This window comes from Tasmannia lanceolata, unplaced genomic scaffold (assembly GCF_043159265.1).
Source record: "Tasmannia lanceolata isolate RefF3 unplaced genomic scaffold, GAP_Taslan_0.1 ptg000008l, whole genome shotgun sequence".
NCBI classification, from domain to species: Eukaryota; Viridiplantae; Streptophyta; class Magnoliopsida; order Canellales; family Winteraceae; genus Tasmannia; species Tasmannia lanceolata.
In genome coordinates, this window is record NW_027518685.1 from 15,375,364 (window position 1) to 15,389,118 (window position 13,755).

At 37.3% G+C, this 13,755-nt stretch overlaps 1 protein-coding gene across 2 annotated transcripts; it reads right to left on the bottom strand.

Annotated features, from left to right (window-relative positions):
• Positions 1–9,722: 9,722 nt before the first annotated feature.
• LOC143883295 (protein CASPARIAN STRIP INTEGRITY FACTOR 1-like) lies at positions 9,723–12,358 on the bottom strand. Of its 2 annotated transcripts, none has more exons than XM_077386637.1 (3): positions 12,047–12,358; positions 11,326–11,381; positions 9,723–10,152 (listed from the first exon to the last, which is right to left on the bottom strand). In XM_077386637.1, the coding sequence occupies exons 1-3, from the start codon at positions 12,126–12,128 to the stop codon at positions 10,012–10,014; spliced, it is 279 nt and encodes a 92-aa protein (XP_077242752.1). In that variant the 5' UTR covers positions 12,129–12,358; the 3' UTR covers positions 9,723–10,011. The 2 variants fall into 2 exon arrangements, with proteins under 2 accessions (XP_077242752.1, XP_077242753.1); XM_077386638.1 differs by having other exon boundaries at positions 11,344–11,381; positions 12,047–12,351.
• Between the last annotated feature and the right edge of the window lie 1,397 nt (positions 12,359–13,755).

Below are 13,755 nucleotides of genomic sequence, written 5' to 3' on the forward strand. Positions count from 1 at the left end.
ATAACCCACATTCGAAGGTTTAATAACCCAAAAAAGGGAGGTTGGTAACCTTAAGTTCCAATTCCAGCAGCTTTACTCGGTTGGAAAAATTGTTGGTGACCCTCTTTCTGGGTTGATAACCCACATTCGAAGGTTAATAACCCAAAAAAAGGGAGGTTGGTAACCTTAAATTCCAATTCCTGCAGCTTTACTCGGCTGGAAAAATGGTTGGTGACCCTCTTTCTGGGTTGATAACCCACATTCGAAGGTTAATAACCCAAAAAAAGGGAGGTTGGTAACCTTAAGTTCCAATTCCAGCAGCTTTACTCGGCTGAAAAAATGGTTGGTGACCCTTTTTCTGGGTTGATAACCCACATTCCAAGGTCAATGACCCAAAAAATGGGAGGTTGGTAACCTTAATTTTCAAGTCTAGCAGCTTCACTCCTCGGACGGAAAAATGGTTGGTGGCCCTTTTTCTGGGTTGATAACCCACATTCCAAGGTCAATGACCCAAAAAATGGGAGGTTGGTAACCTTACTTTTCAAGTCCAGCAGCTTCACTCCTCGGACGGAAAAATAGTTGGTGACCCTTTTTCTGGGTTGGTAACCCACATTCCAAGGTAAATGACCCAAAAAATGGGAGGTTGGTAACCTTAATTTTTCGGTCGATCACCCACTTTCGAATGTTGGTAACCTCGTTTTGAGGGAGTCGATAACCTGGATTTTGAATTCCAGTAGCTTTATCAACCAAGGGAATGTGTTGATGATCCAATTTTGAGTGTTGATAACCTCACTTCGGATTGGTTGATGACCTATTTTGGGAGAGTCGATAACCTAGATTTTAGTTGATAACCTAGGGAATTGGTTGATAATCCTATTGTTTGTGCCGGTAATCCAATTCTGACTGTTGATAAGTCCCTTTTCATGGTTTAGATGTAGGAGAGCGACAACTAAATAGATAACAAATAGCATATCTATATCCAAAAAAATTGTTTATGTATTGATGTTCCAATTACAACCATTCTTTATAAAATAACAAAAAAGAAGTCATCACAATATCTGAGAAGTTTGTATGTTCAAGGGACCGTACTTCATATTCATGAACCCCAACTCGATAAGTTGTATACTGGCGGCTCTCTTCCCTCGCTAATGTTATACGTTCTTCTGCGTAATGAGTCAACTTTGTTTGCCAACTATGACCCAATTTCTGACGCTTTTGAATGAAGTCTGTAGTCTGATGTCTACTGTGCTCTACCAATGATGCAATCGGCAATCTTCTCGCATCCTTCAGGACAACATTGAAACACTCCGATCTATTTGTAGTCAATACATCATACCTATTCCCCTTAAAATAAAAACTAGCCCAGTATTCGTTCGCAATGTCACTTATCCACTTGTGTGCACGTTCATTCCTCACCTTAATCTTCTCCATTGTTTCTCTGAACACACTCTCTCTCAAAGTCCGTGCGGCTTTCCAAAACAATCTCTCAAGTAGAACATCTTTGAACTCCGATCGCAAATTGGCGGCGAGGTGACGCATGCAATAACTATGATGAGAATTGGGAAATATATTAGGCACTGCCTGCAACAACCCCTTATGTCAATCGGAGCATATGGTGAATATGTTCATCTCCGCTGCCAATACGTACTGCCTCAGCAACATAAAAAACCACCTCCAACTATTTTCGTTCTCCGTCTCAACAACCCCAAATGCTAATGGATATAAACCGTTGTTACCATCGACCCTGATTGCAATCAATAAGATTCCTAGATACTTCCCTCGCAGATGTGTCCCATCAACCAAAATTATAGGCCTGAGTGTTCGATGAAAAGACCGTATGCTAGGACCAAATGTCCAAAATAAGCGAACTGTAAGCCCAAGGGTCTACTCTCCAATCTTGTTTTGATGATTCTAAACATAATTGATTGTGTTTTTGAATACTAATCAATTTGATTTGAAGTGTTGTGTTTAAGATAGGATTGATCGTTGAAGAAACCAACACTCAACTTGGTCATGCTTGAAGATGTACCAAACAAGAGCCAAAGGAGCTAAGTGTAGCTCACATCATCACTCAAGCAAGCATCCAAAGATGGAAGATCATTTGAAGACCAAAGCTAAAGAGGGATCGAAGATTGCATAGGTATCAGTGTACATCCTTTCTCTTTAGAGTTTCAAGTCAAGGCAAAGTATTTTCAAAGTGTTTTCAAAATTGTTTTTCAAATAACACTTAAAGAACTTCAACGGTTTAGTGAATGCTTATGTGGTGGACCAACATGTTGGGACCCTCATAAACATTCCAAAATTATCATAGGAGTCAAGTTCCAAAAGCCAAAAATCACACATCAAAATATCAGATTTTTTAGGCTTCTCGGAACTCCGAGAGTTCCCTCGGAACTCCGAGAAAAGGTCCAGTAGCGTCTGGACATTTTCTCGGAACTCCGAGAAAATTTCTCGGAACTCCGAGAATATTTTTCGGAACTCCGAGAATGATTCTCGGAACTCCGAGAACCTTGCGACAGCTCAAAAAAGAGCCGTTGGGTTTTGATTTAAAAGTTGATTTTTGTTATCTACACCCCCAAACGGTCATATTTTGAGGAGAGGCTATTTATACAACATCTAGAGGATTATTTCCTCTCTCTTGATCATTTGAAAAACCCTCTTAAGCACTCAAGCTAACTTGCAACCCTTTCAAGCTTAAGATTTTTGGTTTTCCCAAACTTGCCTTTCACTTGTGAACCTATTGAGTTTGGATATTTTAGAGCTATCACTTGCAAATCTTTATTGAAGAGCAATCAAGGAATTACAAAGGGCATCAAGCTTTCAAGAAGAAGCCAAGCTATCAATCTTTCATATCTTGTATAGGTGGCTAGGGCATTCCGTTTTTAATTCCCTAGAGAGCAACCGCTTAGAACTCGGCGGAGAAGGAGAGTCTTTGTAAAGGTGTAAGGGCATCCTTGTTTAATATCCCTTGGAATTGTAACCGCCTCGGAGCCGGGCATCGTGGAGGTCTCCAATAGTGGAATCCCTCAAGTGCGACCTTGAGTAGAGTGGAGTAGGCCGTTGGCCGAACCACTATATATCGGTGTGTCATTTCTCACTCTTGCATTTCCATTATTGCTTGGTTTGGCATTTCATTTTGTTCTTCAATTATATTTGCACTAACCAAATATTTAATTAAGTGAAGAAAAATTCCAATTAGGGTTCATAGGTAATTTTCAAAAGGCCTAATATTGAGTTAAATTCAATTCACCCCCCTCTTGATTATTTCACGAACAAATCTATCATCTCCCCTAGGTTGTAAATCTCTGGCTCTGAAAACACGCATATAGCTGCCGGGATTTCTTCTCATCATCTGAACTGTAAGTGCAGGCAATATTCGATAAGAGTCCTCCACATTCTCACACTTAATCTCAAGTATGATGTTCATCGCGTTGTACGCCTTCCAATAGCTTATAATTATACCCCAATGCATCTTGATATATTCTCGTATCATCCTCGTCCTCACATCATCTGGGCAAGCAAATAAGCGTAAATTGTCTGAGCAACCCAAACTGCTGTGACAAGAGGGTGATCATTGCCCCTTAATTTAGTTCTACACGTATGGTCGGGGACAAACGACTTCACTAATACACAGGTCATATGATTAGTACCCATTATACGCCATTTTCAACCCTCTACCTTGCATCGAACGGCATACTTCTTCGGTAAATATATGGGACTTACCAACAGCAAATAAGGGATTAGTGAAGTCGTTTGTCCCCGACCATACGTGTCAAAACAAGTTTATCAGGTAAATATATGGGACTTACCAACAGCAAATAAGGGATTATCAAGTGCAAAAAATTGTGATTCATGTACAAAAGGGTTTACATAAACCGTCTATATTCGGGTCATCAAACACTAATACCAACTTTATTAGTAGCGTACCAACTCTATAAGAACAGTTTCAGAGATAATAGAAGCAGAAGCCCTAAGTCGTAATTTTAAAAGGGTTATAAGATAGGGTTATCAATCACAATAAAGATAGGGTTATCACACACAATACAGACATGGTTATTATCACACACTAAAGACAGGGTTCAAACGCATTAATGGAAGCATTAATCCTAAGAGAGTAGATAAGCTACTAACCTTCACTTACACTTCGTGGGTTTCAGGCGTTAATGGAGAAATTTGCAAGAGGTAGGCGGTATACTTTGGTAGGTGAAAAGTAAGAGAGAGAAAAATCTAGTATAACGTGTTCTTTTTGCCATGAGGGGTATTTGGGTAAAAGGCCATGTCAGAAAAAGGTGTTTCGACCTCCGTTCACCAACTTTCAAAAGGGTGTCACCCATTCACTATTTTCGTATTTTTCTGTCACCAGTTGACAATTTTTCCTTCGAAAAAAAGTCTCTCTCTCTCTCTCTCTCACTTATTTCTCAGCAGCCAAAAACGACGAGTCTACAAAAATATTTCCTTAACGAACCACTTCACGGCCTCTCCCCTCTTGCTCCCCCTCCCTGTTTCTTCATCAGGTCAAAAACTACGCCCTAATATCTTGTACATTGACAATACAAAACTGACGACTTTCTTTTATCAAGATCTGTTTGGATTCCAAGAAAAATACTTTTTGAGAAAAAAAAAATCTTAGGATTTATATTGTTTGTTTCCACGATTTTGACTATAGAGAACTGATAAACCTCAAAACATTATAAATTGGGATTTGCTAGCGTCCATTGCAGAAAGCATTTTGGAGATGGTATGTTACTTCTGACAGCAGGTCGCTCGTGACTGAAGACAAAATCAGCTGAAAATTGAGCCAATGTGGCTGATGTCTGATGCAACAGATCATCCGCGAAATGCCTTCTGCAATGGACGCTTCTAAATTCCTCTAAATTAGGGATTCGCTTTGTTGGAGACTTTAGAAATGCATTTCGTGGCAGGCTTTTGTAAGGTCGCATATGAATTAAATGAATAAGACAAAATCTGCTGAAAAGTGAGCCCGATTGTAGACTTTTCTTTCATGTAACAGCGAGCCGCAGAATGCCTTTCCGTGAGTCCCTAGCAAATCACTTTCGTTATTGACACTACCTTGTTTTGATAATGGTGTTTTGATAATGGGACTAACTCACCTTGTTTTTTATTATTTAATTAGTTGTCAGGCAATTACCATTTCCAAAAAGCTCTCAGCAACCAATCAAAATAGAAAGGACGAGGTCTGTTCGGCTCATTATTAAAACATAGTAGTGTAAATATCAGGCAAGGGTAAATCTGTAATTTGCTTGCATCGGGCTTGAGCCTCATCTAAAGTTGTTCTTTTGATGCATGGCAAGGAAAAATGAGATTTTATGTGTATGCCTGTTAAGTCAATTTTTTTTCAAGAAGTATCTTCGAGCCCTCCTAATGGGATGATCCAAACCGTTATTTTGTTGGGCCACAACTTAAATAAATCATTTTCATAGGATGATCCTAACCCTCCAATTTGCAGAGGGACTGCACGCCGTGTACAGGTCAGAGGGTTAGGATCATTCTATGAAGATTTTTTTACGGGGTTACATCCTATTTAAGTTATGGTCCAACAAATGAACGATTTTAATCATCCTATGAAGTAGAGTGGGCCGGGCCGCACAATACTTTTAGCCAAATAACAAGTTGGGCCTAAGCCTAAAACTCTGGACCCTATGAGAACTTCATTTTCCATGTTTACACTATATTTTTTATTTTTGGTAGGGCTTCTTGCTTGTTGCTTGTTTTGCAGGGCTTCTTGCTTGTTTTGAAAGAAGATAATGACCCATTTTCACGATCCATGTGTGAGAATAATCACACATAATACCTTTGTTTGTTGCAAATCACACATAATACCGAGTTTGCTGATCGTAAAATGCTAATAAGATGGGCCTTTAGGTTCGTTTCTAACAGACTCTGTGAGGCAACTGCTTTTGCCGTGTCTATATGATTGTATCCATTGGTGCAACTGACAACCACAATTCTGACCTTATTTTGCGAGAATCAGGAATTGAAATATCTTATTCTGACTCCGATTTCGATTACCTTGGAAACCAAAATGGAAAAAATAATTCAAATAAAAATTTCATTCCAACCAGGATGGAATCAGAATACCACCTCTTCGGGCGGGAAACATATTCCAGCATTTTTCATCTCTTTAGTTCATTTCCGCCTCTTGAATCCGTTCACTTTTTTGAACCATTTCCTCCTCTTGAATCCGTTCACTTTTTTTAACCAAACGCCTCAATCAGAATAGGATCACAATTCCAGTGGCTAATTCCAATAGTCCAAGCGCACCTTTTATGTTTACTCACTTTTTTTGAGAAAGTAAATTTTTATTAATAAAAATGAACAATATAAGCAGGGCCTCGGGAGGGGACAAAAGAAAAATCTACAAAGTTAGAATCTCAAGCCATTTCATTACATCTGAACATAAACCCCCATGATTAACGAGTAATTCTTCCCTGAAATTTCCTTTATGATATAAATGAGTGAGGAAAATCTTTGAAAAGTTATCCAAGTTCCTCTTAATAATAAGGGGTGCAACTCGGGTCGGGTTCAACCCAAAATTGAGTTGGGTCCGGTTAAGCTTTTCGCAAATTGGGTTGGGTTAGGGTTTGGAAAAATCCGAATTGATAATCGGGTTGGGTCGGGTTGGGGTGTCGGGCAACCCGACCCGACCCGAATTGGAAATTTCAACTTCCCATTTGGTAGTGATGTTAATTCCAACATATACATATGATCCTAGTTTATATTAATATTACTGTATTCCATCTGAAGAAGTTCTGTATGTGTTTTTCTTTGTCAACATTGACATAGTCTCCACATTCCACAATGGATGGTTTGGATAATCCTATGGTGTGGGCAATACCTTACTTTAATAAAGTGAGGAGTGTGATCGTCAAAATATAGTAGTGCGGATAACATTTCCCTTTGTTAATTGTTAGTCCCTGTTTGTTTTGGATTTTGAGAACCGATTGTGAGTCAAAAACTGATTATTGGTGACTCACTATTGATTCTCAAAATAAAAAAACAACCTGGCTTGAGTTGAGGTGGTCAACTGTTGGTACCATATCAAATCGGGTCAACCCGACCCAACCCAACCCGAATTGGAAATCGGGTTGGGTCGGGTTGGCCTCAACCCGACCCAACCTGACCCGAGTTGCACCCCTATGTAATATAGATCACGAAAGACCATTTAACCTCCTCTAGAGTTTCGCCAACAAAAGCTAAACGGCTAGTTTTTAATTTCTAGCTCTTTCTCTTACGCACGAGATGTCTGTCAAGTATGGACCATAGTTATCAAAGTGGGAAGCCAGTACGAAAAGTGATGCGGGAAGCAAGAGGTTGCAAAACGAGAAAATGTGGGATGCGAAATGTTCTAAAGAAAGTAAAAGAGAAATTTGTGGGAAGCGTCTTTGAAAGTCAACATTAAGCATGTAAAAACCCAATGCTCATTGGAAGCAAACAAGTACATAGAATGAGTAGGATTGTTGTAAGTTAGGGAGGAAGGGTTAACATAGGTAAGGATTACAACTAAAAATGAACACTTACGGCTAATTAGAATTACACGTTTTAGGAATTTCAAGTTTCACATGATTTATTCATGTAAATAATGTTAAGTTTTTAGAAAAAGATCCACATAATTTTTATTTGAAACTTAAGATGAGTTTTCAATTTTTAAATGCACTATTTTTTAAATATTTTCCTTCATTATTATCAAAACAAGAAAATATTCTTTTAGGAAGAAATAATCACCTAAAAAAGAAGTGTAGTCTTAATTAAGAGGAAACGGGTAGAAAGCGTTTGGGAAGCACCCTTCCCCCCCTAAATTTGGGAAGCGAGAAGAACTTAGGTTCCGAAGAGAGTTTCCGGAGAAGCGAGCTTCCCATCATACTAGGAAGTTTCCGTTAACTATGGTATGGATTAAGACCATGTTGGACACCTCATGATGTTCTACAAGATCAATGGGCTAGATTGTACATACATATCCCTATCTGGGACCCTAGAATTGATCGTCACCATTTATATCTCTCATTTCTGTATATTTTAAAGGAGAGATGAATGTATTTAAGGCGAGATTGTCGGTATATCAAGGCAAGATTTCCCTTTCCCTTTCAATTCTGCAGATTCCAAAGAGGCGAAGATTAAAGCAGTAAATCAAGGAGGAGGGCAACTAGATCCAAATAAGCAGTAAATCAAGGAGGAGGGCTACTAGATCCAAATATCCTTGATCGGGTAATTGTGGAAGATGACTCCCTTAATGTAATAAAATGGCTAAGGGGAAGTTTCGCTCATCCATGAAGGTTTGCACAGTGTGTTGATGAGATTTTAGATCGAGTGGCGGGATCCTCCATCTCATTTCACCATGTGAGAAGATCGGCAAACAGTGATGCTGATCGGCTTGCTAGGGAGGGAATGGCTAGGGTGTCCTTGGAAACTTTTGACTTTCTCCCTCCTTGATGATTGATGCTTGGGCCTGTTTTTTTTTAATTTATACTTTCTTGATCATCTCGATCACCTAGGTGTCTCCCGGTTTCTTTATTAATTCAATTATTTACCATTCAAAAAAAAAAGAGATGAATGTAGTATTATTTTAAAAATAGATATTTGTAGTTTAAAATAACCATTTTGAATATACAGCAACACGATATAGTGGAATCACTCTCTTGATTAGGTTTCTTGCATATACACTGAGAAGGAAACTTGGTCACTGATAGCTTACTTGATAATGGTGTGGAATGGAAGGATTTTTAAGATTATGACCTTTCCACTATGAGAAGCTATTTCTGTGAGAAACAAATTAGAAGCAACCTGAGAGATAGTTCTTCCATCCCTTCAATCCAAAGCATTGTTCGGCTTTTTATGTACAAAATAATCAACCAGCGAATTCTTTCATAGGTTGATTAATCAGTGTGAATCTGATTGGTCAAAATATATAATCTAATTAATTTAAGTCTAAATCTTATATATCGACCAAGACCAAGATTTAATTATGAATAATTGTTTTTGTTCTTACCTTTGGCCTCATTAAAAGGACCAGAAAAAAAAAACACAAATTCAAATAAAAAGATGTAGCTAGTTTGCCAAAAGCAATTAAATCAATGTCAATAGTCATGGTTAAATATAGAGAGGAATGTGGAGCACATCATATTTCCTTTATAATAATTTGTTTGTCAGAATTGAATCTCTATCAACTTTTTTATTTGTTTATCAGAATTGAATCTCTATCAATGTTTCTTAAACTTTGTACATCACAATCCTCCCACCAAAGGTTCACACAGAAACTTATGAAAGCTTGGCAGGCTAGATTAATTAATTTGTAGGTTTTGGTGATAGAATCCCATTTTGCTTAGTTGAAAGTGAAGCTTTTGAAATGGAGCTTGGAGAATTAGTTTGCTTGCACTGGTGTGTGAATTCCAATGCAGCATGAATTGAAAATTTTAATTTTGGCAATAGAAAAACTTGAAGTCCATGCAATCTCTCTCTCTCTCTCTCTCTCTCTCTCTCTCTCTCTCTCTCTCTCTCTCTCTCTCTATGTTGGCTTTCATGGTTCTGGACCAAATCAGGAAATATAATTCCATTATTTTAAAGTAGATCTACTAAAACTAGATTAATTCAATCTAGAGATCAAATAAGGTGAAGAAAATAGGACAATAAAGCACATTTCCTATAAAATTCAAAATACGGCCGTTCTCTATTGTTAAAACTCATCACTAACACTCACCAGGCATTGATAGGTATAGACAATATATTCATAAGTGTACAATAAGAAAGCATATATTCGTAAGTGCATCATGCATGAACTTTACAGGTGTTCATGTGCCTTTTGAGGCCATAACATAAGCGAAATACCTTACACATAACTTCATATATAATCTCCATTACACAATAACTTCACATAATCTCCATTGCCCAAAACTTACTACAATCTCCATACTATGTATAATAAACATGTAATCCTTCTATCTATACAGATATTATATGTTCGACCGATTATTCGAATACTACATAAAGAGTGCCAAACCCTAAGGAAGGGTGCAAACATCAGTTGGGTATGAGCTTGAAAGGAGGCTTGCCTAGAGCTGGGGCAGGATCATAATTATCATAATCTTTTGTATGAACTTTGAGGATTCTCTCATGAACATGAGTGGATTTTTCATTGTTCATGGGCTTTTCTGATATTTCCTGCAAAATATAAATAAATTCAAATCAAAGAAAAATGGAAAAGATAAACATATTGAATTTAACAGATGGTGTTTAGGATTTATCTGACTTGTAAAAATTAGGATTCGTATTTCTATTTATGGGTGAATTAAACTGAGGGAACTCATGACTTTCTTGTTATGATCCTTGCACCCTAGCTGCTAATTGAGGCAGCTGCCACCACAGAGATGGGACTGATTAGTAAGTGCTAGAGAGAGAAACAAAGGGAGGAGGAGGAGGAGGAGAGAGAGAGAGAGCTTCAAAAAGTAACCATGTTCATGTCTGATCATTATATAGACTTGAAGAAGAAGAAGAAAAAGACTGAGAAGAACAAGAAGATAAAAGTTACAAAGAACATTGAGAGAGAGAGAGAGAGAGAGAGAGTAAAGGCTTCAAAAAGTAATCCCGTTCATGTCTGATCATTATATATATAGACTTAAAGAAGAACGAGAAGAACAAGAAGATAAAAGTTGCAAAGAACATTACTATTTTAATGTGTTTTACCAGTGTAATGAAATTGTTAACTTCACAAAAATGAACTTTAGAAGATAAGAAAAATATAGAAACAACAAATATCAAAACCCTAGTCGTGTTACTTAGAACTATGCTTATTGTCGACCTTGAAAGTAGGGCCATTTTAATAATTTTTGAAATCTCAATTGGATTTCCTAAATTTTAAAGTATGGGTTGTTCATCTTCAAGATTTGGTTATGAATTACAAAATTGGTTTTGTCAATTGAGAAAACAAAAAAGAGAATGATAAAAGGAGAATTAAATCCCATGGCTATTTTGGTATGCGATCACGGTTTAATTAAGTGGTGGTGCAATTTGTGTGTAAACCTATTTAGATTGCAAATTATACATTTTAATAATTTTTGAAATCTCAATTGGAATTTTCAAAAATATGGGTTGTTCATCTTGAAGACTTGATTATTAATTACAAAATTGGTTTGAACAATGAAAAAAAAAAAAAGTTAGAAGAGAATGATAAGAGGAAAATTAATTCCATGGCTGTTTTGATGTGCGATCACAGTCTAATTCAGGGGTGGTGTCTATTTAGATTGCAAATTGCACCCATCATCCAACTAGATCGCACACCCAAATTAACTAGCACGCATACATAACCTTTTCTCTCTCTATTTATGACTGATATACCTTAGTCTTTGCACCCACCTGTATCACATTTTTATCCATAAACCTCAGTTTCCCACCTGCAAAAGTAGTTTTTACATATACATTAGGAAATAAATAACCTACCAAATGGTAAAGACTCATAGAAGATAAATGATAAGAATCAAATTAAAGTTTGAGCATTTAAAGCCTAAAAAGGGTGTGTTGGAAAATAAAAATGCCTTTACCTTTGAAACAATTCTCTAACATCCATTTGAGAGAAAAAAATTAGTGTTTCAGAGAGAAAAAATTCCGGGTTTCATTTCTTAACAACAATATTGTGAAATTAATAGTTGTTTCTAGTAGCATGCCCACATCTTAACAGTAGGTAAATTTAGCAATATTGATGAACCTTATGGATATCACAGAACTGTGATATTTAAGTCTCAAGCTGTAAACAAAAAATAAGAAAAATGCAAATAAGTTTTACTAGTATTCGGCTCGAAAAAATAATTTTGAAAATTTTGTAAATTAATATTACTAATCTATCCTCTTCTTAGAGATAGTTCTAATAATATTCATAATTTTATGATACTGCTGGAATTTTAGTAATATATATTTGTTTTCAAAGTTGTAAACACAATAATAAGAAAAATCTGTAGCTTAGAAGATGCTGAGCAATTAACAATTATCTTGAATTCCTACATCATTTGGAAAACTGACTGGCTTATGAAATCTCTGGAGAGAGAGATTGACACCAACCCACCTGCAAATGAAGTTGAAAGCAATGATGCTGAGATGAGAATGAAGAGGAGGGTGATTTTCTTGATAGCTATGAAACCCATCATGAGAAACTTAGAAGAGTTGTCTACTTTTCTTTCTTCTCTATCATGTGCATAGAGCAAAAGATGGTCCCTTTCTGCATTTCAATATAAATTGGATTCAATGATTCACTCTCCAGAGAGAGAACTGAAAGAAGAAATTTTTTATTTGGGAAGATGCATTCTTGTTGCATTCTTTATGGTTTTAAATTTAAAACCATAAAGGTGAGGGTGGCCACTTTTCTTCATGTCTGGCACTAAGAGTAAGATACTGGTGCGATTTATGTATTTAATTAAATTAAGAGCATTGACTATGAACCCTTCTCTTGTTTTAAATTTAACAAAATGCCCTTTAGTATTCTCGTCATAATCATTCATGGTTTACTTTGAAGAGATACAAAATAGACTTGTTTGCAGGGGAGAAGCCAGGAATTTACATTTGGGGGGACCGGCTTGGTCATGGGGGGCCGGCTTGTCATTGGGGGCCGCCCATGCTATATAAGGGATTTTGAATTAGAGATAAAAGGGATTTTGCAAGTCACTGGGGGGCCATTGCCACCCCATGCTGTATGTGCCTCAGCCCCAGCTTGTTTTGATAACATATATGTGCTTGTGTTTTTTTTTTCAACCAGGAATTTATCTATCACCCAAGGCGGCACCTTAAAATTTTATTGATACTAAAAAATAGTTACAAGAGGACATAGAACCTTGCCTCTAACCACCATGATACAAGGAAAAAACCCTTTTACCCTTGTAAAAAAACAAGCGACATTTATTGTGTTTTGAATGATAATATGGAGGAATGATAATATGGAGGGCACCTTTGCATAAATAAGATGAAAGGGCACCCCTATTGGTTGAAAGTCACCAAAGTGCATTTATAATGGCACCATATATAAAATGTAAAAATCAAAGGCATTAAATGCACTTTGGTGATTTGAACTAATGTGGGCGACCTTTCATCTTATTTATGCAAGGGCGCCCCTGAGTTTAGCACGCCCTGATAATATGAGATGAATTTATATGAGAGTTCCCTTCACACCTTTTTTTTTTTTTTTTTGGTAACGAAGGCTGTCCCCACCCCCTTCGGGTGTAGGACTATCTTCCTACGGATGCGCGCAATCACCCGGAAACCACGCGCATCGCGTAAGCAAGGGCGGATTCGAACGCTAGTCACTGGGGAGCAAACCCATGACTTTACGCCAAAGAGCCACACCCTTCACTCTGGTTAGACAATAGCAGCTGGACAAATTTTGCCTAGATGAATTTGGAACAGTGCTCCATCCCTTTCCTAAGGGAGATGATATCCATACTCCTTTGTTTTGCTAATGACACTCCTCGCTTTATTAAACACTTTCTTTTTATATTTTGCCTGTTGATAACCTTTTGGGAACCCAACAACCTTTGACAAGTAATTGGAAAAGTAGAAAAGCAGGGGGGACCGCCCTTAATGAAATAAGGGGGTGTGAGTATCATTTCTTCTAATCGTTGGTTTGCAAGGCATTAATTGAATGGTTAGGATTATCCGATCGAAGTGACTTTTGGTCATTGAAATCTCCATCAAAGGGATCACTAAACGAGTGGTTTGGATCGTGTGGTATATAAAATTCTCTAATTATAGTCTAGGTTTGTGTTTAACAACTAGCTTGCCCTA

Bases quoted from the DNA above. Each gene is read 5' to 3' on its own strand.
- LOC143883295 (XM_077386637.1), bottom strand. From the start codon at position 12,128: ATGATGGGTTTCATAGCTATCAAGAAAATCACCCTCCTCTTCATTCTC. The intron at 11,382-12,046 runs GTGGGTTGGTGT...CTACTTTTGCAG, and splicing joins GCTTTCAACTTCATTTGCAG to GTGGGAAACTGAGGTTTATG. The intron at 10,153-11,325 runs GTATATCAGTCA...TATATTTTGCAG, and splicing joins AGGTGGGTGCAAAGACTAAG to GAAATATCAGAAAAGCCCAT.